Genomic DNA, 25,444 nt, shown 5'->3' with positions numbered 1-25,444 from the left:
AGATCCTAAATCTATTTCTAATCTCCTAAGAACCTAGTTTTAATCTCCTAAGATCCTAACCACTGCTTTGTGATAGGACATAGCAGTAGGTTCCCTATTGGAGGAAAATCGGAGGAGGAGGGAAGAGGAGGGCGGGAAGAAGAAAACAATGCCCCTGAGGGAGGTGGGGGTGCTCAAACTTACGTCCAGACATGCCAAGCTAAGAACCACACTGATCCACATGACCCTCAGATGAACCACACTTCGTTGCAGCGCGGTTCCATCCTCATTGACCATTCATACAAACCCTGAAAGTTTTCAACGATGCCTTTATCTATGAAAGGCCAACGATGGAAAACCATGGTTGTAGAAGGAAGAAGTGGAGGAGAGGGTGGGAGAGGATGGTGTGAGAAATGGTGGAGTTTGGAAGGCTATTTATTGGGAGGGGTGGGTCAAAAACGGTTGGGAGGCAATAAATGCAATAAAAAAACGTGATAAAATGCATTTTTTTTTATTTGACCACTGACAAAAACGTGTGGTGCAGATCACCGGCCATGACTGATGCATTCCAGAATTAAAATCCGGAATGCACATCTGTTTTTCGGAATATATTTTCCTGATTAATGCGATAATGGTGAACGAGGGAAAAGTTAGCACTTCCTGTAGGACTAAGGACATTCCGGAATGTAAAATCCGGAAAGATTCAGAGCCATTAATGTGGGTTTGGATGGTTACAACCACTAACACGGTTTCATTGACTGTATTAATGACCTAGGATTTGTTTTAAGCTATAAATAGGCTTCCATTTTCAACAAATACTTTCATTCTTCAATTCACCTATTTTCTTACATTTTATTCAAATGTTTTTTAGTTTTTTAGGGGTGTCGATGGTGTCATGGTCATTGTTGACCGTTCATAGGAACCCTGCAATTGCAATGCATTGCAGCTTGTGTGGGGTTCATATAACGGTCAACAGAGACCCTTGACATCAAAGAAAGACATGGAAAATTACATAACATCTGGTCCGGATTTCTGTTTTCGGAAATCACTAACAATCTTGTATGGATTATGTAATCCGGATCAGGGTTATTTTAGAAAATTTTGCAGGGCGCGCGAGAAGGCAATAGGGTGGGAAAAGTAATAGTAAAAATAAAAAGATAATTTGACCAGAGGTTCTTGCATTAGGACGGAGGTAGCATGTATTAAGTTTGTGATGCAGGGGATTTTTTTAAGAGTATTTTAAAACTAATATATTTATGCTAAATGTTAACAAAAACATTATCTTCAACATACTATTTTACTGATAAAAATCATTTGAATATTATCAAATTGATGTAGAATTATCAAATTTACGTATAACTCATAAGTCGGACTCACTTAAATTAGTGAGACAAATTTAAATTTTAACAATTGAAAAATTATTCTTGAAATTTTCAAATCGACTTTATTTATTACACATTTTTTTTAGGGGTCGACTTTATTTATTATACTTGTTAATATGTTATTGTGTAGCAAAATTAGCATACACAGTCACAACCAAAACCTTTTTTTTTTTGAAGGAAGCCACAACCAAAACCTTGTCAAGAGAAGATTCAATATTAAAAATTTAAAGTCGATGCATTTGCAAAGTCATTTTGGAGTGGACACTCAGAATAAAACTATTACTATCATATATAAGCAATCCGTTATAATTTTGTCAAAAAAATAAATCCATTGTAATTTAAGTTTTTTTTTTTTTTTTTTTTTTTTTTGTGGTGTATTGTAATTATAAGCTAATTAGTTGATGTTAGTGCATATATACATCACATAATTTTGCATCCAAATCAAAAAGCCTCCAAAGCTCCACCTAATGCAAATATATCACAATCTTCAGTGTTGCACCATGCTTGATGATTATGACCATTTTTGCATCCACACTCATTCCAGTTATTCAATCTCCATTTATTTTTGTTCTCCATCTCAGCAACCGAAGGAACTTTTATTTTAATCTCCACTTCCACTTCTGTTGTTGTGAACATACCCTCTTTGCAATCACTTCCACTCACAAATTCCATTTTCAACCATTTTTTTAACTCCATGTTTTGTGATTCAAGAATCACTTTCCATGGAATCTCACCTTTCCCAATAAGTTGTGACCCCCACATCTTCCTTTGCCTCAGCTCCACCACTAGGCTTTGTTGATTAAGATTGTCCAAGAATTCCTGGGGGCATGAACAATCTAAATTAAAAGACTCATTCCAAAAGGGTAGGGATTTGGTAGAAATACTTTTACTGTTGAGTTGAATTCTTTTGTTGTTTCCTGTTGGAAGATACAACCTTGAAAACAAGTTTTTCGTGGATTTGATGAATTCAGTGTTTCTGGCTTGTATTATTCTCAGTTCACAGCTGAAGTTTGCATAAGCTGGTATATGGGATGGATCCATTGAAAATTTGAGAGTATAGTTAGGAATATGTGTCTAGTTATGTGTTGCAGTTAGAAAAGGAGAGGAAATTAAAGCTAAGAATATATTGAAGTGGTTTGTTTGAGTTTGAGTTGTTGCTAGTGATGTATTATATAGAGTTGAGAAAAGTAAATTGGAAATGCTTTCCGAGATGCACTCTATTATCTTTGAACACTAATTTAATATGTAGTATGATATAGTATTGTATAAAATTGCCATGTATCTCAGTTGTGCCTTTTGTGAATATATGGACACCAACTTAATCTTAAATCATGCGCATTAGATTGTGTTCAAGATTATATTTTACTAAAGAAAACCTTGTAAATCTCGAAAGGCTAGATTTTCTAATTTGGCTCTTGCAAGTAGCAATATACGAATCAAGAGTATCTTAATGCAATCCCTAACTGGGGACCCCAAAGGTATAAGGTTACAATAAAAAACATTTTTAGTGTACTTTGGCTTGAATGCTGGCCTCAACTCACAGCCATAACTTAGTAGCTAGTTGTAATGATATACATGTACATCAATTATAAAGGACATTGCAAAATTTTCCCACCACTCATTAAGCTAACAAAAATATAGCCTGCGACATGCTATTCCATCATAATGCTAATATCATTTTGAATTGCTCTTTATGTTGATTGCCATTAATAAACCATTACAGATTACAGTATCTTTTTCTTTTGGCTTATGTAAACTGTAAAGTACTCTCTTTGCCCTCAAAGAAAATAAAGCACTTCCCTTTGTTTCTTTATGATTGTCGCTTGCAGAAATATATTGTTACATATTTCTTGTTTTTAAAGTTTAATGCAATATTCATTTTTATTTTATTATTGCATAGAGAAATAGGTTGAATGGGTTAATAAATGATTACGAGTATTAAAGAAAAATGATAGAATTTCATTCAAAGTAACAAAATTTGTGTTTATCAGTGTTTTTGGTAAACAAAAGTGTTAGTTTTAAAATGTTACTTGCATGATCAAACTAGAAATCTTAGGACATTGTTCGATGTTTTTCCAGAAATTGTTTGAGTGTTCAGGATACTCATGAATTTTAATGCAAAAAGATGAAGATAACTGTCATATTCGACAGAAATCAACAAGAAAGTTTGTGAATTTAAGAAAAAAGTAGAAATCTTTAAAGATAAGAAACAAAGGAACTTAAAAGAAAAATAATTTGCATTACATTCTTGACTCTTTTCTCTCTACGCTTTGGATAATTCGAGTGTGAAGAACTTTTGCATATGATTTGCGACTTCATTTTCCTATGAAAATCTACTATATATACATAAGAAAATAACTGAAAAACTAATAGTCCTAAACTGTAAGTCTTTGACAGACATGACTTGCTTTCCGCACGTGTCTAGGACCTTTGATGTTCTTCAGAGAGGAATTGAATTCCTTCCGGTCAAACTCAAAGACTTGTAAATGTTGATTTACATTGAGACCACAAATTACCTATATATACTGTATGTTTTTCAAATGCAATTGCAGTACAAGGATTACTTACACATGAATAGAAAGCAAGCAGACAACAAGTTGCGCCGCTAGACCTTTTTGGATGGCAAAATCAATCCTCGTAAACACGACATTCATGAACCTAGGAGACATGACATTGCTATGCATGACCCTTTGAACTCTATGCAGAAGGTCAACAACCTATGATGCTAGGAAACCGAAAGTGTCGAAAACAAATGATATAAAAGCATGTTGATTGTCAGAACACGCTTTCTCATGTTTGGCCACTTTGCTTGACGCAGCTTTTAGGGCTGCCTATCCTACCATAAATGGCCCGACCCTTAATCCCACAAGTGGTAAAACCTAAGTCAAGTCCACGCATGCATGTTTTCCTCCTACCCATCCGTACACTATAACATCCGCATGCCTAAGTGTCGATCTTCTATCTAGTGGGTCAATCAGAAAGTTCACATACGCCTCCTTCTTCACTGATACTCCCGCCTTATTAAGTATATAAAAAATTACATCCCTAACAAAGTCATGCCTGTGCATTGAACCTTGTTGAATGCATTTGTATTCAGCCTACATCTGAAGAAAACTCCTTTTTCGACAGATGCCTTCTCATGTCGACAACAAACACTTGAAAATACTGGCTAACAATTTATTGATTGTTTTGATAAGTACACTATAACATGATAGTTTTTATATGTATACTATAAAAACTAATTATCTTAAATTTAAATTAATTTATTTCATTTGATTAAATCAATTTTTTTGTTTTTTTTTTACCAAATCAATTTTTTTTGTTAAGTAAAGGAAATAACGAGAAAAGCTAAGGAACAATACGAGGGTGCTACCCCCATTACATCAAAATGAAAAGAGGAAAGCAAAAAAGGAGGAAGGGAGTCCAAGATCGTCAAACTAAGAGCTTGAATGCCTCATCCTAGCAAGGATATCAACTCAATCATTAGCCTCACAATATACATGAGAGTTTGTATGTTCCAATCAGGAGCATGTTGCATGTTTGAGGATTTCTGAGAGAAAATGCTTCATACCGGAGATGGTTCCTTGATAGTTATTGAAGGGATGGAAAAACTGTTTAATTCTAACACAACGGTGAACTTTCATGTTTCTTATATTTTTAGAGAAGAAAATACTTGTGCCGATAAGCCGATTAACTTCGGATTTTCTACTCAGAATTTTACTTGATGGGATTCTCTTCTTGAATTTATTAGGACATTTTTCCTTAAAATACTTGGTATTCCTAATTTTCGTTTCACTTAGTTATGAGTTTTCTCTCTCTCTTTTTTTTTTTTTGTAGCTTCCTCACATTGCACTATTTTTTCTTTCACCATGGTTATATTTCATTGAGTTTTTTCGATAAAGTTTTTAATGATTCTGCTGTTTACAAAGTCATTTTAGAATGGACACAGAGAAGAAAGCTCTAATCAAATAGAATCGATCCATTATAATTTTGTCAAAAAAATATAAATCCACTGTAATGATAAGCTAATTAATTAGTTGATGTTAGTGCATATATACATCACATAATTTTGCATCAAAATCAAAAAGCCTCCAAAGCTGCACCAAGCGCAAATATATCACAATCTTCTGCGCAGCACCAAGCACGATGGTCATGGCCGTTTTTGCATCCACACTCATTCCAATTATTCAATCTCCTCTTATTTTGCGTCTCCATCTCAGAAACTGAAGCTACTTTTATTTTAATCTCCACTTCCACTTCTGGTGTTGTGAACATACCCTCTTTGTAATCACTTCCACTCACCAAATCCATCTTCAACCATTTTTTTAACTCCATGTTTTGTGATTCAAGAATCACTTTCCATGGAATCTCAAATTTCCCAATAAGTTGTGACCCCCATATCTTCCTTTGCCTTAGCTCCACCTCTAGGCTTTGTTGATTAAGGTTTTCCAAGAATTCTTGGGGGCAAGAACAATCTAGATTAAAAGACTCATCCCAAAAGGGCACTGATTTGGTGGAAACACTTTTGCTGTTTAGTTGAATTCTTTTGTTGTTTCCTGTTGGAAGATATAACCTAGCAAATAAGTTTTTTGTGGATTTGACGGATTCAATATTTCGGGCTTGAATGATTCTCAGTTCAAAACTGAAGTTTGCATAAGCAGATATGTGGCATGGATCCATTGAAAAATTGAGAGTAGCTAGGAATGTTTCTTGTTATGTGTTGTAGATAGCTAGAAGAAGAAAAAGAGGAAAGTAAAGCTAAAGAATATATTGAAGGGTTTTGTTGTTTGAGTTTAAGTTGTTGTATGCGATGCATTATATAGTGTGGAAAAAGTAATGTGGAAATGCTTTCCAAGGTTATAAAGTATATGATATATAGTATTGTATAAAAATTGATCTAGTATCTCAGTTGTGCTTTTTGTGCATATATTAATACCAACTTAATATTGAATCATGCACATTGCACATGAGATTGTGTTGAAGATCATATACCTTATTAAAGAAAAAGTTTAGAATCTCGAAAGGCTAGATTTTACAATTTTGCTCTTGCAAGTAGCAATATACGAATCACGAGTATCTTGATGCAATCCGTAACTGGGGACCCCAAAGGTATAAGAAGAGAATAAACAGGGTTTTTAGTGTAGTAAACTAAAAGGCTTGAATGCTGCCCTCAACTCACAACCATAAAAAAAAAAGTTAGTAAGCATCTAATTTAATCTAATCTAATCTAACTTCTATAAATCTTATGCAGATGGGAACTTTTTTAACCCTAATTGCAACCCTAGCCTGCCTTCTGCCAATTTAAATCCCATTGTATTTTTCTAAATACACTCATATGGCGCCAAAATGCAACCTTAATCAGCCAACTAATTCATTTAATAATCACAGTCAGCTGCATACCAACATTAATGAGGGATTTAAATTGGCAGAGATCCTACCTCATTCTCATAACCTATGAAGCCCCGATATACCGATACCGATACGGCGATATGGGAAAATTTTCAAAATTTCCGATACGATACGGCCTCGATACGTTATTAAAAAATTAAATTTAAAATTAATAGTATAAGTGCACAATGTATAAACATAACTAAAAATGATGATAAACAAACATTCACATTAATGAAAATGATCAAAACAAGTGACAATTACATATTTTTTCCGCACAAATTAGATAGAATATAGCTAAACATCATTAGTACCATCCAAAGAGAACATCATAAGTACTATAAAAAAAAGAACATCTTTGTCTAATGTTGACTACTTAACAGTTAACACTAATTTATATCGAAAACAAACAGCAGAAGAAACATAACATTAGAGAGAAGAGAAACAAAGTAGAATTCAATCAGTGGTAATGGTTGGTAGAGAGAATAGCTATTGCTATGTGGTGACGAGAAACCCTATTTTTTTAGGTTAGAAGAGACATTATGATTTTGATAGCGCTGCCAGAGTTGATAGGTGTCGGAGTATAAGTAAGCTGTGCCGGAGTACAAGTTAGTCGTATCCGACACGTATCGGTCATTTTTTTCTTTCAAAAAATAAATATTAATTGTCCGATACTTCTCCGATACGCATATCGGGACGTATCCGACACGTATTGGTCATTGTTTTTCAAAAAAATAAATATTAATTGCCCGATACTTTTCCGATACCCGTATCGGGACGTATCAGTATCAGATACGTGTCAGATACGATACTTCACCATTTTTGGAGTATCGGGGCTTCAGAGCTCATAACCATAACAGCCATAATTTGTCTGCTCAAGGTCATAAGATATTTTGATAATTGGTTTGTCATATATGTACTCATTAATGACCAGCATATCTAATACGGATATAGGGTAATGATGTATCTCACGACAAAATTCATAGCGAGAGATTCACGACTACCTTATACTCCCTTCGATCACTATTATAAGCAAAAATCAACTTTTTAGATTCATTCGTTAAGTGATGTATTTAGTCTATATTAATGGTTAACTTGATACTGTAGCATGTTATCACCGATCTAATGGCTACCTTGAATTCGCGAGACGCTCGTGAAATTCATTTCGCTTCAATTAGCAGCTCTCATGGATATATGTATTAGTCTGTGTGCTCAAGGTATTTTGTCCTTAGAAAACGTAGACATGTTTAGTTATGTAAACAACATTGAGTCTTTCAATCATGAAACATCATTTATTGCATTGTTTTGCTGTGTTTCTATTTGCTCTTTTTGCATGCATCGAGTTTTCAAAAAATCGTATTTGTGTTTAATTTTTACGTTGTACATGTGGGTAAGTATCTCTCTCAAAGAGTTGTATACCATGATTTACGTGTTTTTTTTTTTTTTTTTTTTACAATGTGAAGTGATGTTAGTCAATTGATGGCATCTAGGTTTGATTTGTTTCCTCAATTTTCTATGTTACAATGTGAAATGTTGTCAGTCAATTGATGGCATATATGTTTCATTTTTTTTTGAAGGAATATATGTTTCATTTTGTTATTTCAATCAAAAGCATTTGTTGTGGGTGATACAACATATTTCCTCGACAAAGCATTCATATATTAGAAAGGACAAAGACAAACATTGGTGGGACAACAACAAGTCATTCAAGGATGACACAATAAGCGAAAGTCCGACACACAAACGCGTGCGCACGCATGCACACATACTCACGATTATGCAATGTGCGCGTGCACGCACACATACTCACAATTATGCAATATATGTCACAATTATCACTCTTCAATCTTTTGTAACACTTTCCTCTAAAAAAATAAAAAAATCTTTTGTAACACTTAGAACTATTATAAACCTTAGGGTACATACATAATTGATATTTCTCAAGTTAAACTTAATTGGATCTTGAACATATATTGATTTTCTTGTTGAGGATCTACTTTCTAGGCTTAGCTTTGTCGGTCCAAACATATTGAGAAGAATTTCATTTCCTATGATGATGGCATCTTTCGTTTCCCTAGTAGAGGTACTTTCTTTTTCTGAAGATATTCTCTTTTTTTAAATTGTAATGAGATTTTATTTACTTAATTGTTATTCTTTCTTGTGAAATGATTTTCTTAACTTGTATATTCTATTTTTTGGTTCACAATCCGGTGGAGGTTTCATTGTTGTATATAGGTATGCAAGTACAACACCATTACCACATTTTGTTCATAGTCAAGGTATTGGTTGGCAGTACAAATATGACTGGAAGTTTAGTAGAGTGTCTGAATTCTTCCATATTATTCTTTAGTGTTCTGTAAACTTTCACATTATTCTTTAGTATTCTAGAGTCTTCCATATCATTCTTCATCACTATATCTTGTGTTTATAAATGATAATCGTCATAATGGTAAAAGTTCATAATTGATTTTTCACCAAACTATCAAGTAGAACTTTAACTTTCAAGTATAATTTCTCATTTATTTATGCTTGTTAGGAAGTTGACATTTTATTACCAGGGTTGTTTTGGAACAATTAGTGGATCGTCTGTGTTTGTGTAAGGTTGAAATTATTCCTGTTTGTATTCTTTATTAAGAGCAATCAAAAACTACTTCCTTGTTAATTTAATGAATGAAAGAGATTTATTTGTTTTCCCTATGGAGAAATGCAGGTCTTCTGGATTTGACATGTGTTGGCAGTCAAAGAGTTGTACAAATATTTGCCGCATTCATGATTTTCTTTTTAATTCTTTGTAGTCAATTAAGCTTGATAAACTTGCAATTTGATTAAATGATTGCTAACATTTCTTTCACTATGTAGGGAAATGTGGAGTAGTTTTTGCCTCTATTCCACCTGCAATTGTTGATGTCATATACATCGTCAATATAAAGACTTATAAGACTGTCAATTAATCATACTTACACTAATTGTTTTTTTGTGATAGTAGTTCAATGATATAATCAACGTGCCATTTCAATCAAAATCATTTGTTGCGGATGTTGCAGCATATTTCCTCGACAACACTTAAATAAGAAGGATTCATCTATTAAAAATGACAAAGACAAACATTCATGGGACAATTACATGTCTTTCAAGGGTAACATAATAAGTGAGAAGTTCTATTCAGTACCTTTCAATCTAAACAAATAGTTTCCCTCAGTTTAATTGTGTAGCACATGAAGAGCGATAAGATAAAGTGTTTCATCTTCATCAAAGTTTAGTTATGATATAAGGTCGAACTATTTTTTAAAAGGATAAGATTGTAATATATTTACTTATTTTCTTGTCGATGTTTGCTGCAAATTCTGATCAACATAGTGGATTGACTGCTTAATTTCCTTCATTTGATTTTTGTCATATTCACTTCAAATTCCACATGCACGCACGCACGAGCGTACGCACACAATTTTTAAATAGGTCGTTTTCTTTTTATTTAAAAAAAACAACATATTAATTCAGTTTTTATTAAGGGCTTGTATTTTTTTTTGCGAAAAAAAAATTGTCTAGTCTTTGGAGCACACAACATAATAATTCAGCTTTTATCGTGGCACATGATGGCGAAAGAAACTACTGAGTTGCCGTGCACGGTTCAACCAGCAGAACTGATGATCGAAATCCTTTTGAGGGTGGAGTCAGACAATCCTCTACAATTAAGGTGTGTTTGCAAGTTGTGGAAGTCGCTCCTTGTTGATCCTCAATTCATGGAGAATCACATTCTTAGACCGACCACTAACATATGTGATCTACTGAACAAGACTCTTGAACACTACCATACTTTCAAATTGTAGTATATTACAAATAACCTGGTTCGCGTCAAGAAGATGGAGTAGTTTTTGCCTCTATTCCACCTGCAATTGTTTTTTTGAACAAGTTCCACCTGCAATTGTTGATGTCATGTACCTCTTATTCTTTTCTTATGTTGACATGTTTGATTTTAATTCTAGATAAGATAAACTTGAACATGTATATATACCTTTATTTATTATGATACTTAAAAGGAAAAACCATATAATGTTATTATTTTCATTCATCACTAGTTACAAACCCGTGCTTCGCACGAGTTGAATAACGTATTCTGTAAAAAAAACTTTAAAGAAAATACAGTTTTGAGACAATATCAAAAATACTCATGATTAAAAAGATAATCTTTAGCCACCTACCTCTAGCAAAACCAAATTGTTTTCACTATTTTTAATAAAAGACCAAGTAGGTATAGAGCTATATTTGACAACTTTCCAAAAAGAAAAAAGAGAAGTGCTATTGCACATAACATTTTCTCTAACATAAGAAGTTAATGAGAAAAATCACCATAGTATCATCACTGGCAAAATATCCATTGACTAAAGGACTGATAAAAGGAAGACCACACAAAAGATTCAAATTTCATTAGCAATCCTATTGTCATTAGCAGACACAGCTTGTGCACACATAACCAAAAGGGTCCTCAAATCCACAACATCCCTCTTCCTCCCTTGTTTCTTCGAACGCGCCTTCCCTCCATCAAGTTCACCAACCTGTGTTCTACTCTCCACCACTGATCCATCCTTTTGTTCAGCACACAACGATACATTTTCTTTTTGTAAGTTGCATGACCAATGAATTCAAATTTCTGTACATACCAGATGCACCATGTAGAACTTGTAGCAAAAAACATTTTACGCTAAAGTTTCAATTCCACAACAAAAAGTTGAAAGTTGAAAATGAGCTATAAAGTGTTTTATCTTCATCAAAGTTTAGTTATGATTTAAGATCGAACTGTTTTTTTTTTAAAGGATAAGATTGTAATATATATATTTATTTTCTTGTCGATGTTTGCTACAAATTTTGATCAACAGAGTGGATTGACTACTTAATTTCCTTCATTTGATTTTTGTCATATTCACTTCAAATTCCGCATGCACGCACGCACGCACTTGCGTACGCACACAATTTTAAAAAAACAACATAATAATTCAGTTTTTATTAAGGTTGAAAATTTAAAAAATGTTATTTTCAATACAACAATTTTTTTATTTCCTAATTAACAAGTGTTTTAAGAGCACATGGTATCCTATTGGAGGTGATTGCGTTTGCAAATTCATTAGAGTGGTAACAATAAATGGAAACTCCAAATCATAGCCCATATAATTTTGTCAAAAATAAACCAATCTATTACAATGATAAGCAATTTAGTTATGGTAGTGCATATATACATCACATATTTTTGCATCAAAATCAAAAAGCCTCCAAAGCTCCACCTAATGCAAATATATCACAATCTTCAGTGTTGCACCAAGCTCGATGATCATGACCATTTTTACATCCACACTTGTTCCAATTATTCAATCTCCTCTTATTTTGCTTCTCCATCTCCGCAACCGAAGCTACTTTTATTTTAATCTCCACTTCCACCTACGGCGTTATGAATATACCCTCTTTGCAATCACTTCCACTCAACAAATCCATCTTCAACCATTTTTTTAACTCCATGTTTTGTGATTCAAGAATCACTTTCCATGGAATCTCACCTTTTCCAATAAGTTGTGACCCCCACATCTTCCTTTGCCTTAGCTCCAACACTAGGCTTTGTTGGTTAACCAAGAATTCTTGGGCACAAGAACAATCAAGATTAAAAGATTCATCCCAAAAGGGCACTGATTTGGTAGAAACATTTTAGCCGTTGAGTTGAATTCTTTTATTGTTTCCTGTTGGAAGATACAACCTTGCAAACAAGTTTTTCGTGGACTTGATGAATTCGATGTTTCGAGCTTGTATTAATCTCAATTCACAACTGAAGTTAACATAAGAAGACATATAAGATGGATCCATCGTGAATTGAGAATAGCTATGAACGTTTCTTGTTATATGTTGTTGCTAGAAAAAACAGAGGAAATTAGATCTAAAGAATATATTGAAGGAGTTTGTTGTTTGAGTTATAGTTGTTGTGTGTGATGTATTATATAGTGTTTAAAAAGTAATTAATTAAAGGAAGATGGAAATGCTTTCCAAGAAGCTGCTCTAATCCTTGTGCTTTTTGTGAATATTTTAATACCAAATTAATCTTAAACATGCACATCAGATTGTTCTAAAGATTTTAATCATATTAAAGAAAACCTTGGAATCTAGAAAGGGTGGATTTTCCAATTCGGATCTTGTCTTGTAACTACAACTCCAAGTTGTAATGTGGTATTGGGTTTTGATTCAAGAGAGTATCTTAATGCAATCGATTCAAGAGAGTATCTTAATGCAATCTGTAGCTGGGGACCCCAAATTATAGAAGATTAGAATAATTACAAGGTTTTTAGTGTGCTAAACTAAAAGCAATCGAAAACACTCTCAAAAAAAATAAAAGGTTAATAGTGTTTTTCAACCCTATAAAATTTTCGGTTTGGTTTTCGTCCTCGTAATTTTTTTTTTTGTCCGGAAAACCCCCCTCCCCCATCTAACTCAGCAGATTTGCTTATGTGGCGCTGAGTTGACATCTTTTTTTCGTTTTTTATTTTTTTTAATTTACCACATGGAAAAAAACATTTCCACATCAGATTTTATTTAAAAAAATCCAAAAAATAAAAAATCAGAAAAATATTCAGATTTTTTTCAAAAAATAAGAATATTTTCTAAAATAAAAAAAATAAGAAATTATGAATAAGAATAATTTCAAAAAAAGATGTTTTTTTGAAATTTAAAAAATTAGTTTTTTTAAGAAATTATGAAGATTTTTTAAATTTGTGGAATTTAATAGGTTTTTTTTTCTGATAAAACAATTATTACCAATTTTTTTTGTATTTATATTTTTTTTTCTAAAATTTTAAAAATCAGAAAAAACTATAATTTTTTTTTCCAAATTAAAAAAATTAGAAAAAAAATCTGAAAATATATTTAGATTTTTTTCGAAATTAAAATATTCTGGAGTTTAATTTTCAAAATTTAAAAATATAATCGGATTTTTTTCTACACAAAAAAAATTTGGATACAAATTTAGAAAAATATTCAATTTTTTTTCGAAAATTTTATAAAATATTTTTCCTGAATTTTTTTTCTAGTTTTTACAATTTTTTTATTTTCAAAAATTAAAATTTTAATATAAATAAATTAATATTATTTTTTTGATTTTTAAAAATTAAATTTAAGAATCCAAAAATTGAAGACGATAATCAGTTTTGGATTGAACTTTAAATCCGTTTCGAAAAATGAAGGTGAAATGAAGAGGAAACATTCTAGTGATGCCATGTGTCATTCTTCTTTTATCGAAGTAGAATGGCATCACATACTTCGGTAGATGAAGACACTTCAAGAGATGATGCCAGATTTCAGCACACCTTTATCAAAGTAGAATGAAATCTTGCACGTCTCGGTAGATGAAAACGCTTGCTTCAATAGAGCGATTCCACATGTCATCACTTTTTTATCGTAGTAGAATGACATCTTGGACTTTGGTAGATGAAGACTCTCCAACTGTTCGATGACAGTGTCATGACTTCTTTTATTGAAGTAGAATGACATCTTTGGTTTTCATCGATGAAGTCGCCTCACTAAATTGATGTTGTGCCGTCACTTCTTTTATCAAAGTAGAATGACAACTTCTACGCCAATAGTTGAAGACACGTGGTTCTATAAAAATAATCTTCAACACTTAGCACAATTATCAAGTAGGATACCTGTCTCTATAACATTGCCGACTTGGGGGCATCTGTTTTGGACAAGGCCAATGAACAATGCAGATTTCTCCTTCATGAATCCCTATTCCTTCGGTCCACCCTAAGCTAAAGGGTTGCCTTCAAAAATATTGTACAACATGTATATATAGAGATCAACCTCTAAGAGAAATGTATGCACAGCTAATTCTAGCTATCACTCTCTCAAAATTTTACTGACTTGAGTGTTGCAGGTACTCCCTCGGCTTCACTGGAGATCGTCTGCAGCATCTCTGAACTATTTCTAGATCAAAATTTAAGGTAATAACTTTTTACGTTTCCAAGATCAATATTGCTTTAGAAGAGGAAAAAAATAGTAATTTAAAATTTAAAAATGATAATAATTTTATTATGATGGAATAACATGTCGCAGAGACACAGACTATGATTTTGTAAGCTTGTAGGAAAATTTTGCAATGTTTTCTAATAATAATTAATGTACATTATCACAACTAGTGAGTTTAATTAGATAAGAATGCCAACTGAGGGTTCTAGTTTTATTGATGGTGTAGTGGAAGCCAGCATTCAAGGGTTTTAGTTAGTACAAAAACCTTGGTTATTCTAATATTACTTTTGGTGTCCCAGTTATGGATTGCATTAAGATACTGTGGATTCATAACCCAATACCAAATCAGACTAACAATAGGAAAATTGGAAAATCTAGCCTTTCAAGATTCTAAACTCTAAAGGTTTTCTACAATAAGATATAATATTCAACACAATCTCATGTGCATGATATAAGATTAAGTTGGTAGTAATATATTCGCAAAATGAACAACTGAGATACTGGACAAATTTTATATTAGTGTTCAAGGATAAGAGCAGCTTCCTGTAAAGCATTTCCAATTTACTTTTTCAACACTATATAATACATCACCTACAACAATTCAAACTCAAACCAACCTTTTTCATATTCTTACCTTCAATTTCCTCTCTTTTTTCTAGCTAAAACACATAACTAGACAAATTCCTAACTAGCTATACTCTCAATAACTCAATGGATCCATCTCATATAACTGCTTATGTAAATTTCAGCTGCGAACTGAGAATAATACAAGCTCGTAACATCGAATTCATCAAGTCCACGAAGAACTTATTTGCAAGGTTGTATCTTCCAACAGGAAACGACAAAAGAATTCAACTAAACAGCAAAAGTGTTTCCACCAAATCAGTGCCCTTTTGGGACGAGTCTTTTAATTTAGACTGCTCATGCCCTCAAGAATTCTTGGAAAACCTTAATCAACAAAGCCTAGTGTTGGAGCTAAGACAAAGAAAGATATGGGGGTCACAACTTATTGGCAAAGGTGACATTCCATGGAAGGTGATTCTTGAAGCACAAAACATGGAGTTAAAAAAATGGTTGAAAATGGATTTGGTGAGTGGAAGTGAGTGCAAAGAGGGTATGTTCAGTACACCAGAAGTGGAAGTGGAGATTAAAATAAGAGTAGCTTCAGTTGTTGAGATGGAGAAGCAAAATAAGAGGAGATTGAATAATTGGAATGAGTGTGGATGCAAAAATGGTCATGATCATCAAGCTTGGTGCAGTGCTGAAGAATGTGATATATTTGCATTCGGTGCAGCTTTGGAGGCTTTTTGATTTTGATGCAAAGTTATGCAATGTATATATGCCCCGATATCAACTAATTAGCATATCATTATAATGAATTGAATTTTTGACAATTATAATGGATTGATTCTATATGATTAGAGTTTACTTCTCTGTGCCCACTCTAAAATGACGTTGCAGACGCATTAAATTTTATTTTTACACTGTATTATCTGTATATTAGAATTGTGTCTTGCAGTACTCAAACCAGTAGCAGAAGAACAACGAACTAGACATACACAAACAAGAGTAGGAAGATAAGATTCAAGTTCTACCCAAAGCACCTTTAAAGTAGTGAAAAATGCAGAGACGGACCGAGATCCTTAATTGAGTTCATAGATCTCGATCTATAATTCTGAAATGTGAATGCAATTGCCCTGATAAAAACATTCCTTCAGTTCCTTCCAAACATCAATGGAATTCACAAAAAACACAATGCATTATGCAATAGATTCATCAACAAAATTCATAATCCATGAATGCACAAACATATTGCAATGATTCCAAGCCTTAACTTGGATCAAAATCAATAGGAACTGAAATTGTTCCATCAACAAAGTCAAATTTATTTTTACCCAAGAGCTCTTCTCATAGATCGATCCCAAGCATGATAATTTGAATGAGTGAGGACTGGTGCGTACCATGCTTGCAATAGTGATGTGCAGCAGAGCTCGAAAGATCTGTGATACCATCTTGAATTTCTTAAACATGAGTAAAGTTGATGAAGAAACTCACAAAATCTGAGTAGAGGAAAACTCGCATATATTGAATTTAAGAATCAAAGAAGGTACAATGAGTTATATGCAACTCTTGATCCTAACAACCTCAGGCCATAGCTCCTAACTAACTTCTAACCGTTTTGCTGACTCGTAAAAACAGAAAGGAGTGGAAGGTATGATAATATAAGCTAGGTCTCACCATGATAATCCTATCGTTCAGTCAACTATGCATCTAGTTCTCCTTTAGTGAGTAACTTGTTCATCAAGCTAAGTCTCAACTTCACTAGAATCTCTCTCTATCATTTGTTTCATTTGAATCATTTAACAAAGAGAAAATAAAAATTCAAACTTGGTATCTAAAAAGGAATTGAAAGTGAATAAATCAAAACCCTGAATCAATTACAACTTCTGCCTAAGAAATCAAGAGCCGCGTCTTCTAGAGTGTGCACTGCATGCATGTATTGCTTCATATTTTTTATGGATCATAAATTCACAATTACTGCAACACCACTAATGAATCGATATCCTTGATAAAGTGACAATACTATGCGTTAAAAATTTAAATTCATCCTTGTAAAAATAATTAAAACCATCCTCAATTAAGATGAAAAAGTGGCCACTACACTTTTTTCAGTGAATGTGGTGGTTACTACACTCCATATATATCTGTTATGTACAAAGCATTTTATAAAAAAATATACCTTTTTTATGAGTAGATAACTGATTTGAGTTTTATAACACTAGTTGAGACAAAGTATCATATATGGCCAGTATTGATTCTAAGGTTTGTTGTATGTCATGGTTGCGAGTTGTGGTTCGGATCCATCTCAATCAATTGTAGTGCTGCATATCTTTTGTATATCTTAACCAGTCAAAAGAAAAGTTTTGTATACTTAAATGCAACTTTTGACGTACATGTCATTACATTAACTAGTGTCCATGAGTAAATAGATAACAGTGCCTACTGAAGATCCTAGCTTTTTCGATGATTCTAAGTTGAAGCCAGCATTCAATCCTTCTAGTTTAGTACACTAAAAACCTTGTTTATTCTAATCTTATACCTTTGGGATCCCCAGTTATGGAATGCAGCAAGATACTGTTGATTGGAAAATCAAGTATCAACCCCTTCAATATTTTAAAGGCTTTGTTTATAAGATATAATCTTATGCACAATCTCATTCTCATGTATATGAATATTTAAGATTAAGTTGGTATTAAAATATACAAAAAAAATCACTACTGAGATACTGGATAGCTACTGTGTCTTATATTTTATATTAGTGCTCAAGGATAAGAGCTCCTTCATGGAAAGCATTTCCGATTTAATTAATTACTTTTCCACACTATATAATACATCACATAGGAAACCTCAAACTCAAACTCAAAACAAACCCATTAATCATATTCTTTAGCTTTCATTTCCTCTCTCTTTTTCTAGCTACAACACATAATTAGACAAATTCCTAATTGCTAAACTCTCAATTTTTCAATGGATCCATTCCATATACCTGCTTATGCAAACTTCAGCTGTGAACTAAGAATAATACAAGCCCGAAATGTTGAATCTGTCAAGTCCACGAAAAACTTGTTTGCAAGGTTGTATCTTCCAACAGGAAACAACAAAAGAATTCAACTAAACAGCAAAAGTGTTTCCACCAAATCAGTACCCTTTTGGGATGAGTCTTTTAATCTGGATTGTTCTTGCCCCCAAGAATTCTTGGAAAACCTTAATCAACAAAGCCTAGAGGTGGAGCTAAGGCAAAGGAAGATGTGGGGGTCACAACTTATTGGCAAAGGTGAGATTCCATGGAAAGTGATTCTTGAATCACAAAACATGGAGCTAAAAAAATGGTTGAAAATGGATTTGGTGAGTAGAAGTGATTGCAAAGAGGCTATGTTCCCAACACCAGAAGTGGAAGTGGAAATTAAAATAAGAGTGGCTTCGGTTGCTGAGATGGAAAAGAAGAATAAGAGAAGGTTGAATAATTGGAATGAGTGTGGATGCAAAAATGGTCATGATCATAATGCTTGGTGCAGCGCCGAAGATTGTGATTTATTTGCGCTTGGTGCAGCTTTAGAGGCTTTTTAATTTTGATGCAAGACTATGTGATGCATATATGTACTAACATCACTAATTAGCTTATCATTTTAATGGATATTCAATTGATATTTTTTGACAAAATTATAAGGGTTCATTCTATATGACTAGAGTTTTCTTCGGTGTCACTCAATAAGAAATTTAATGATTACCAAACATCGGCTTAATAAGAAATTTAAATCACATCTTCCGTATATCTTATTTCGTAAGAACTGATTAAGCCATTCAATAATTCAGAAAAGTACATGAAAACGACATAATCTTTAAGCCTCTAAGAACAACTTTGTTTGTTATGAGGAAAAAATTTAGAAACAAATTTCTGATGAGGTCAATAGGTTGCATAACCATGGGTGCAGAAAAATGAGAAACCAGTTAGACCTTGATGCTGGAGTTGCTATATTTTTTTGAATTTCTAGGTCTTGATGGTTTTCGTACCTGAAGACAAAAATAGATGACGATAATTAATTTTGATTTGAACTTCAAATCAGTTTCAAAAAATGAAGAGGAACCATTCTAGCGAAGCCATGGGTCATTCTTCTTTTATCAAAGTAGAATGACATCACATACATGGGTCGATGAAGTCACGTCTCATAATCTCTTTATTGAAGTAGAAAAACATCTTTGACTTTGGTAAACGAAGACGCTTCAATAGATGATGCCATGTGTCATCACTTCTTTATCGAAGTAGAATGAATTCTTGAACTTCTGTAGATGAAGATGCTTCAATAGAGTGATTACATGTGTCATCACTTATTTATCGAAGTAGAATGACATCTTAGACTTCGGTAAATGAAGACTCTCCAACAGTACGATGACAGTGTTGGCATTTCTTTTATCGAAGTAGACAAACATCTTTAGCTTTCGTCGACGAAGTTGCTTCACTAAATTGACTCTGTGTCATTCTTTTATAGAAGTAGAAAGATGTCTTGTACGTCAGTAGTTGAAAGACACTTCGTTCTATAATAATGACCTTCAATAAATTGCACAATTATCATGTAGGCATCTTGTCTAAACAACATTGCCGACTTGGGGGCAACTGTTTTGGACTAGACCAATGATCAATCCAGACTTCGCCTTCATGAAGACCCATTCCTTGGATTCACTCTAAGCTAAAGGGTTGCTGTCAAAATTACTGTACGTGTCTAATTGTCTAAATAGAGATCCAACCCCAAGAGAAAGGTATGCACTGCTAATTCTAGCTTTCAGTCTCTCCAATTCTTACTGGCTTGAGCACTGTAATGCTTGCAGGTACTCCCTTTGCTTCACCGGAGAGTGTCTCCAGTCAGTTCCACCTGACAGCCATATATAAACTATGTATAGATAAAAATTTAAGGCAATTAGTTTTTAAGGTGACATATGAAGTACTCCAAAATTCGCTCCTCATATTGCTTTAGAAAAGGAAAAATAGTAATTTAAAATGATATTAACTTTATGATGGAATAACATGTCGCAGAGACACAGACTATATATTTGTAAGCTTAATGAGTGGTAGGAAAATTCCGTACATGTTTTCAAAATAATAATGTACATTATTACAACTAAGTGAGTTTAATCAGATAAAAATGCCAACTGAGGTTCTAGCTTTATTGATGGCTGTCAATTGATACCAGCATTCAAGAATTTTAGTCAGTACAAAAACCTTGCTTATTCTAATGTTACTTTTGGGGTCCCAGTTATGGATTGCATTAAGATACTGTGGATTCATAACCCAATACCATATCAGAATAACAAGAGCCAAATTGGAAAATCTAGCCTTTCGAGATTCTAAAGGTTTTCTTTAATAAGATATAATCTTCTACACAATCTCATGTGCATAGTTTAAGATTAAGATGGTATTAATATATTCACAAAGAGCACAACTTAGATATTGGATCAATTTTATATAATACACTATGTTAGTGCTCAAGAATAAGAGCAGCTTCCTGGAAAGCATTTCCAGTTTACTTTTTGCACACTATATAATACATCATATACAACACAACTCAAACTCAAACAAACATCTTAAACATATAACTAGACAAATTCCTATTTAGCTATACTCTCAATTTTTCGATGGATCCATCCCACATATCTGCTTATGCAAACTTCAGTTTTGAACTGAGAATCATTCAAGCCCGAAATATTGAATCCGTCAAATCTACGAAAAACTTATTTGCAAGGTTATATCTTCCAACGGGAAACAACAAAAGAATTCAACTAAACAGCAAAAGTGTTTCCACCAAATCAGTGCCCTTTTGGGATGAGTCTTTTAATCTAGATTGTTCTTGCCCCCAAGAATTCTTGGAAAACCTTAATCAACAAAGCCTGGTGTTGGAGCTAAGGCAAAGGAAGATGTGGGGGTCACAACTTATTGGGAAATGTGAGATTCCATGGAAAGTGATTCTTGAATCAAAAAACATGGAGTTAAAAAAATGGTTGAAGATGGATTTGGTGAGTGGCAGTGATTTCAAAGAGGGTATGTTCATAACGCCAGAAGTGGAAGTGGAGATTAAAATAAAAGTAGCCTCGGTTGCTGAGATGGAGAAGCAAAATAACAGGAGATTGAATAATTGGAATGAGTGTGGATGCAAAAACGGCCATGACCATCGTGCTTGGTGCTGCGCAGAAGAGTGTGATATATTTGCGTTTGGCGCTTTGGAGGCTTTTTAGTTTTGATGCAAGATTATGCTACGTATATAGGCACTAACATCAACTAATTAGCTTATCATTATAATAGATTGATTTTTTTGACAAAATTATAGTGGATTAATTCTAAATTGTTAGAGTTTCCTTAATTCTCCATGCCCACTCTAAGTTGACTTTGCAAACTCATTAGCTTTTAATTTTGCATGTTGGAATTGTAAGTAAAGTTTTAAGGTTTTTCTGAATTAATTTAATGATTACCAAAATCAGCTTAATAAGAAATTTAAGTCACATCTTCTGTATGTCTTATTTTGTAAGAACTAAGAACTGATTAAGCCATTCAATAATTCAGAAAAATACTTGAAAACAACATAGTTTGTAACCATCTGAGAAAACCTAGTTTGTTATAAGGGGAAAAAAAATAGAAATGAATTTCTGAAGAGGTAAATAGGTTGCATTACCAGGAAGTGCCAAAAAATGAGAAACCGGTTAGATCTTGATCCTTAAGTTGCTATATTTTCTCGAAATTCTTGATCTTGGTCGTTTTTGTACCTGATGACAAAAATTAAAGACGATAATCAGTTTTGATTTAAACTTCAAATCAGTTTTGAAAAATGAAGGTGAAAATGAAGAGGAATCATTTGAGCGATGCCATGTGTCATTCTTTTTTTATCGAAGTAGAATTACATTGCATACTTTGGTAGATGAAGACAAATCAATAGAGGCATGTTACATCTCATGACACTTCTTTAAGTAGAAAGACATTTTTTTGCTTTGGAAGATGAAGACGCTTCTGTAGATGATGCCGCATGTCATCACCTCTTTATCGAAGTAGAACGAAATCTTGGACTTCGGTAGAAGAAGATGCTTCCATAGAATGATACCATGTGCATCACTTCTTTATCGAAGTAGAATGAAATCTTGGACTTCGGTAGAAGGCGCTTCAATAGAATGATGCCACGTGGATCACTTCTTTATTGAAGTATAATGACATATTGGACTTCGGTAACAATATGATGACAATGTCGGCACTTCTTTTATCGAAGTAGAATGACATCTTTGGCCTTTGCTGACGAAGTCGCTTCACTATATTGACGTTGTGTCATTACCTTTTTTATAGAATGACATCTTGTAGGTCAATAATTGAAGACACTTCGTTGGATAATAATGACCTTCAATACATTGCACAATTATCAAGCAGGCATCTTGTCAACACTGCCGACTTGGGGCAACTGTTTTGGACTAGAACTGATGACATTCTGTCATTACTCTTTTAGTAGACATTTTTCATGTAATTTTAGGGGTTATTTATTGTAATTCATGGAGTTGCAAGCTACAAAAGAAGAAGAAATTGAAGTTTTCAAGATTGGAAATCGGCCACCAATTTTTGCTGCAATTTTGAGCTTTGGCCTCGTGAAAAATCGGCCACCGATTTGGTACTTTCTGGGCACACGCTCTGTTGAAATCGGCCACCGATTTTGGAGCACGGTGGCCGATTTTGACCTGCTTATAAATATAAAGAGGCGTTTTCAGATTAGGGGTTGACGAATTTGGAGACCTAAAGGCATATTTTGGAGCAGAGACTTGGAGATATGGTGGGAAACCATCAAAACTAAGAGTCAATCATCCTTTACATGTATGAATCCTTTTTCTTATGTTAGTTAGCTTATACTTTAGCTATGAGTAACTAATTTTGTGGTTAATTCCTGAGATAAATCTGATGTAATCCTACGAAACCCTAATTTGTTGAACTCCTTTGAACATTAATGAAAGTTTAGTCTTTATTCATATTACCTTGTGTTTAATGCTTTATGTATGTTTATCATTGACTATTAACCCTAGCTTTATGAATATGCATATTGATCATAGAAATTGAATGACCACTAACCCTGACTTTTAATCTGAACTAGGTAATAGGTTTAACCTAAGTAATCAAGCTAGAGATAGATCATTATTAGGTTATGACATAGGGATTAACGTTCTTTTAATACCTCCAACGGTTTCGAATTCACTTAAGAGATTAAGGGGTTGTCACTTGCGGGGAGAATTCTAGGTCAAGAGATTGGGTAGAATTACTAAGTTAATCTGTCGTGAAACTAAATAACCATTGATTGAATTAGGAGTGCAAATTATCATAGGAGAGCGTCGGAGGATTCGAAGGACTTAACCATTCTTCTCTCAGATTTTCTAAAACCAATCTTTTACTATTTTTAATTTTGTTTATGTTACAAAATCAACTCAACTGCCTAGGGCACTAATATAAATTTTACACATCCTTTTTTATAATGAAATTGCTAAGTAGAAGTTAATACAGTCCTCGTGGAAACGAATTTTTTATTACTTTGATTGAATTTGGTTCACTTGCCAAATATCTATCAAGAACAATGAAGACCCATTCCTTCGATTCACTCTAAGCTAAAAGGCTACTGTCAAAATTATTGTACATGTCTATAAATAGAGATCCAACTCTAAGAGAAAGGTATGCACTGCTACTTCTAGCTCTCACTCTCTCGAATTCTTACTGAATTAAGCGTTACAATGCTTACAGGTACTCCATTTGCTTCACCAGAGAGCGTCTCTGGTCAGTTCCACCCGACAGCCATCGCTGTCTGATCCACTGGCTCTAACTCCTTGCCTTATTCGGTCAAACAGCTTCACTACTCTCAAATCCTATTTTTTCCTCGACGGGTAGGGTTAATTTTAAGGTTCCTTATTCCAGTTGTCAAGCGGAAGAAGAGGGAGAAAGAATGGGCACAACCCCACCGAAAGCCCGCGTTTTCAACCTGAAAGGAATGTAAAATGAAACAAGAATATGTGTTCACTGTCTATGGAGCGGAGTGGCTATCCTTAATCTCCTCTTCCCTATCTCCCCCTTGCCTTTTTTTTTTCTTCTTTTTATCAAAATTTAAGGCAATTAGTTTTTAGGGTTAATTATGTTTTCGGTCCCAACAAAATTGTGACCTTGTAAGTTTAATCCTTATTTAATTTTAATAGCTTTTTTAATCCTTACAAAAAATTTCTGCACTCAATATTAGTCCTTACTGAATCCAAATTTGTTTAATTTATGCTTAAACTCTTAAGTTTTTCAACAATTTTTTACAGACGTGTTAAGAACGTTATTAAAAGGTCCTCCGAAAAAAATATCGCAAAAATTTGATTTCTACGTCCATATTTTTGTTAGTTATATCTTAAACTTTTGTCGTTTTAAAAAATTCATATTTAATTTATTTCATGTTAAAAAATTATAGATTTTAGTAAATGAACCTTTCATAGTGTTCTAAACTTGTATAAAAAGAATTGTTAAAAAATTTAAGAGTTTAAGGATAATTAAGCAAAATTTATTTTAGCAGGGACTAAAATTATAAGTAAATTTTTTTTTTTTGTAGGGATTAAAAAAGCTATTAAAATTAAGTAAGGACTAAACTTAGAAGGTCGCAATATTGCTTTAGAAAACGAACAAAAAGAGTAATTTAAAAATGATATTTTACAATGGAACAACATGTAGCAGAGACACAGACTATATTACTGTAAGCTTGATGAGTGGTAGGAAAATTTTGCAATGTTTTCTAATAATAATTAATGTACATTATCACAACTAGTGAGTTTAATTAGATAAGAATGCCAACTGAGGGTTCTAGTTTTATTGATGGCTGCCAATTGAGGCCAGCATTCAAGAACTTTAGTCAGTACAAAAACCTTGCTTATTCTAATGTTACTTTTGGGGTCCCAGTTATGGATTGCATTAAGATACTGTGGATTCATAAACCAATACCATATCAGACTAACAAGAGCCAAATTGGAAAATCCAGCCTTTCGAGATTCTAAAGGTTTTCTTTAATAAGATATAATCTTCAACACAATCTCACGTGCATGGTTTAAGATTAAGATGGTATTAATATATTCACAAAAGGCACAACTGAGATATTGGATCAATTTTA

At 33.3% G+C, this 25,444-nt stretch overlaps 5 protein-coding genes, 1 long non-coding RNA gene and 1 pseudogene across 7 annotated transcripts; 3 read left to right on the top strand and 4 right to left on the bottom strand.

Annotated features, from left to right (window-relative positions):
* Nucleotides 1–1,611: 1,611 nt before the first annotated feature.
* On the bottom strand, nt 1,612–2,583 carry LOC11417618 (uncharacterized). Its single transcript, XM_003601916.4, has one exon. The coding sequence runs from the start codon at nt 2,400–2,402 to the stop codon at nt 1,803–1,805; it is 600 nt and encodes a 199-aa protein (XP_003601964.2). The 5' UTR covers nt 2,403–2,583; the 3' UTR covers nt 1,612–1,802.
* A 2,739-nt stretch (nt 2,584–5,322) lies between these two features.
* On the bottom strand, nt 5,323–6,169 carry LOC25489682 (uncharacterized). The gene has a single exon (XM_013605816.3). The coding sequence runs from the start codon at nt 6,039–6,041 to the stop codon at nt 5,442–5,444; it is 600 nt and encodes a 199-aa protein (XP_013461270.1). The 5' UTR covers nt 6,042–6,169; the 3' UTR covers nt 5,323–5,441.
* Nucleotides 6,170–11,887: 5,718 nt separating this feature from the next.
* LOC11415032 (uncharacterized) lies at nt 11,888–13,260 on the bottom strand (annotated as a pseudogene).
* Nucleotides 13,261–15,322: 2,062 nt separating this feature from the next.
* LOC11415031 (uncharacterized) lies at nt 15,323–16,175 on the top strand. Its single transcript, XM_003601911.4, has one exon. The coding sequence runs from the start codon at nt 15,459–15,461 to the stop codon at nt 16,056–16,058; it is 600 nt and encodes a 199-aa protein (XP_003601959.2). The 5' UTR covers nt 15,323–15,458; the 3' UTR covers nt 16,059–16,175.
* A 1,980-nt stretch (nt 16,176–18,155) lies between these two features.
* Nucleotides 18,156–18,986, top strand: LOC25489681 (uncharacterized). The gene has a single exon (XM_013605815.3). The coding sequence runs from the start codon at nt 18,276–18,278 to the stop codon at nt 18,873–18,875; it is 600 nt and encodes a 199-aa protein (XP_013461269.1). The 5' UTR covers nt 18,156–18,275; the 3' UTR covers nt 18,876–18,986.
* Nucleotides 18,987–19,085: 99 nt separating this feature from the next.
* On the bottom strand, nt 19,086–22,517 carry LOC112419877 (uncharacterized). Of its 2 annotated transcripts, none has more exons than XR_003009945.2 (3): nt 22,203–22,517; nt 21,968–22,058; nt 19,086–20,194 (listed from the first exon to the last, which is right to left on the bottom strand). It is a non-coding gene; the product is annotated as an uncharacterized lncRNA (long non-coding RNA). The 2 variants fall into 2 exon arrangements; XR_003009946.2 differs by having other exon boundaries at nt 19,086–20,176.
* Nucleotides 20,738–21,788, top strand: LOC25489680 (uncharacterized). The gene has a single exon (XM_013605814.3). The coding sequence runs from the start codon at nt 20,937–20,939 to the stop codon at nt 21,531–21,533; it is 597 nt and encodes a 198-aa protein (XP_013461268.1). The 5' UTR covers nt 20,738–20,936; the 3' UTR covers nt 21,534–21,788.
* Nucleotides 22,518–25,444: the final 2,927 nt, after the last annotated feature.

Source organism: Medicago truncatula, chromosome 3, assembly GCF_003473485.1.
Source record: "Medicago truncatula cultivar Jemalong A17 chromosome 3, MtrunA17r5.0-ANR, whole genome shotgun sequence".
NCBI classification, from domain to species: Eukaryota; Viridiplantae; Streptophyta; class Magnoliopsida; order Fabales; family Fabaceae; genus Medicago; species Medicago truncatula.
Note: the sequence above shows the minus strand (reverse complement) of the source record. Positions and strands in the feature narration are given on the sequence as shown.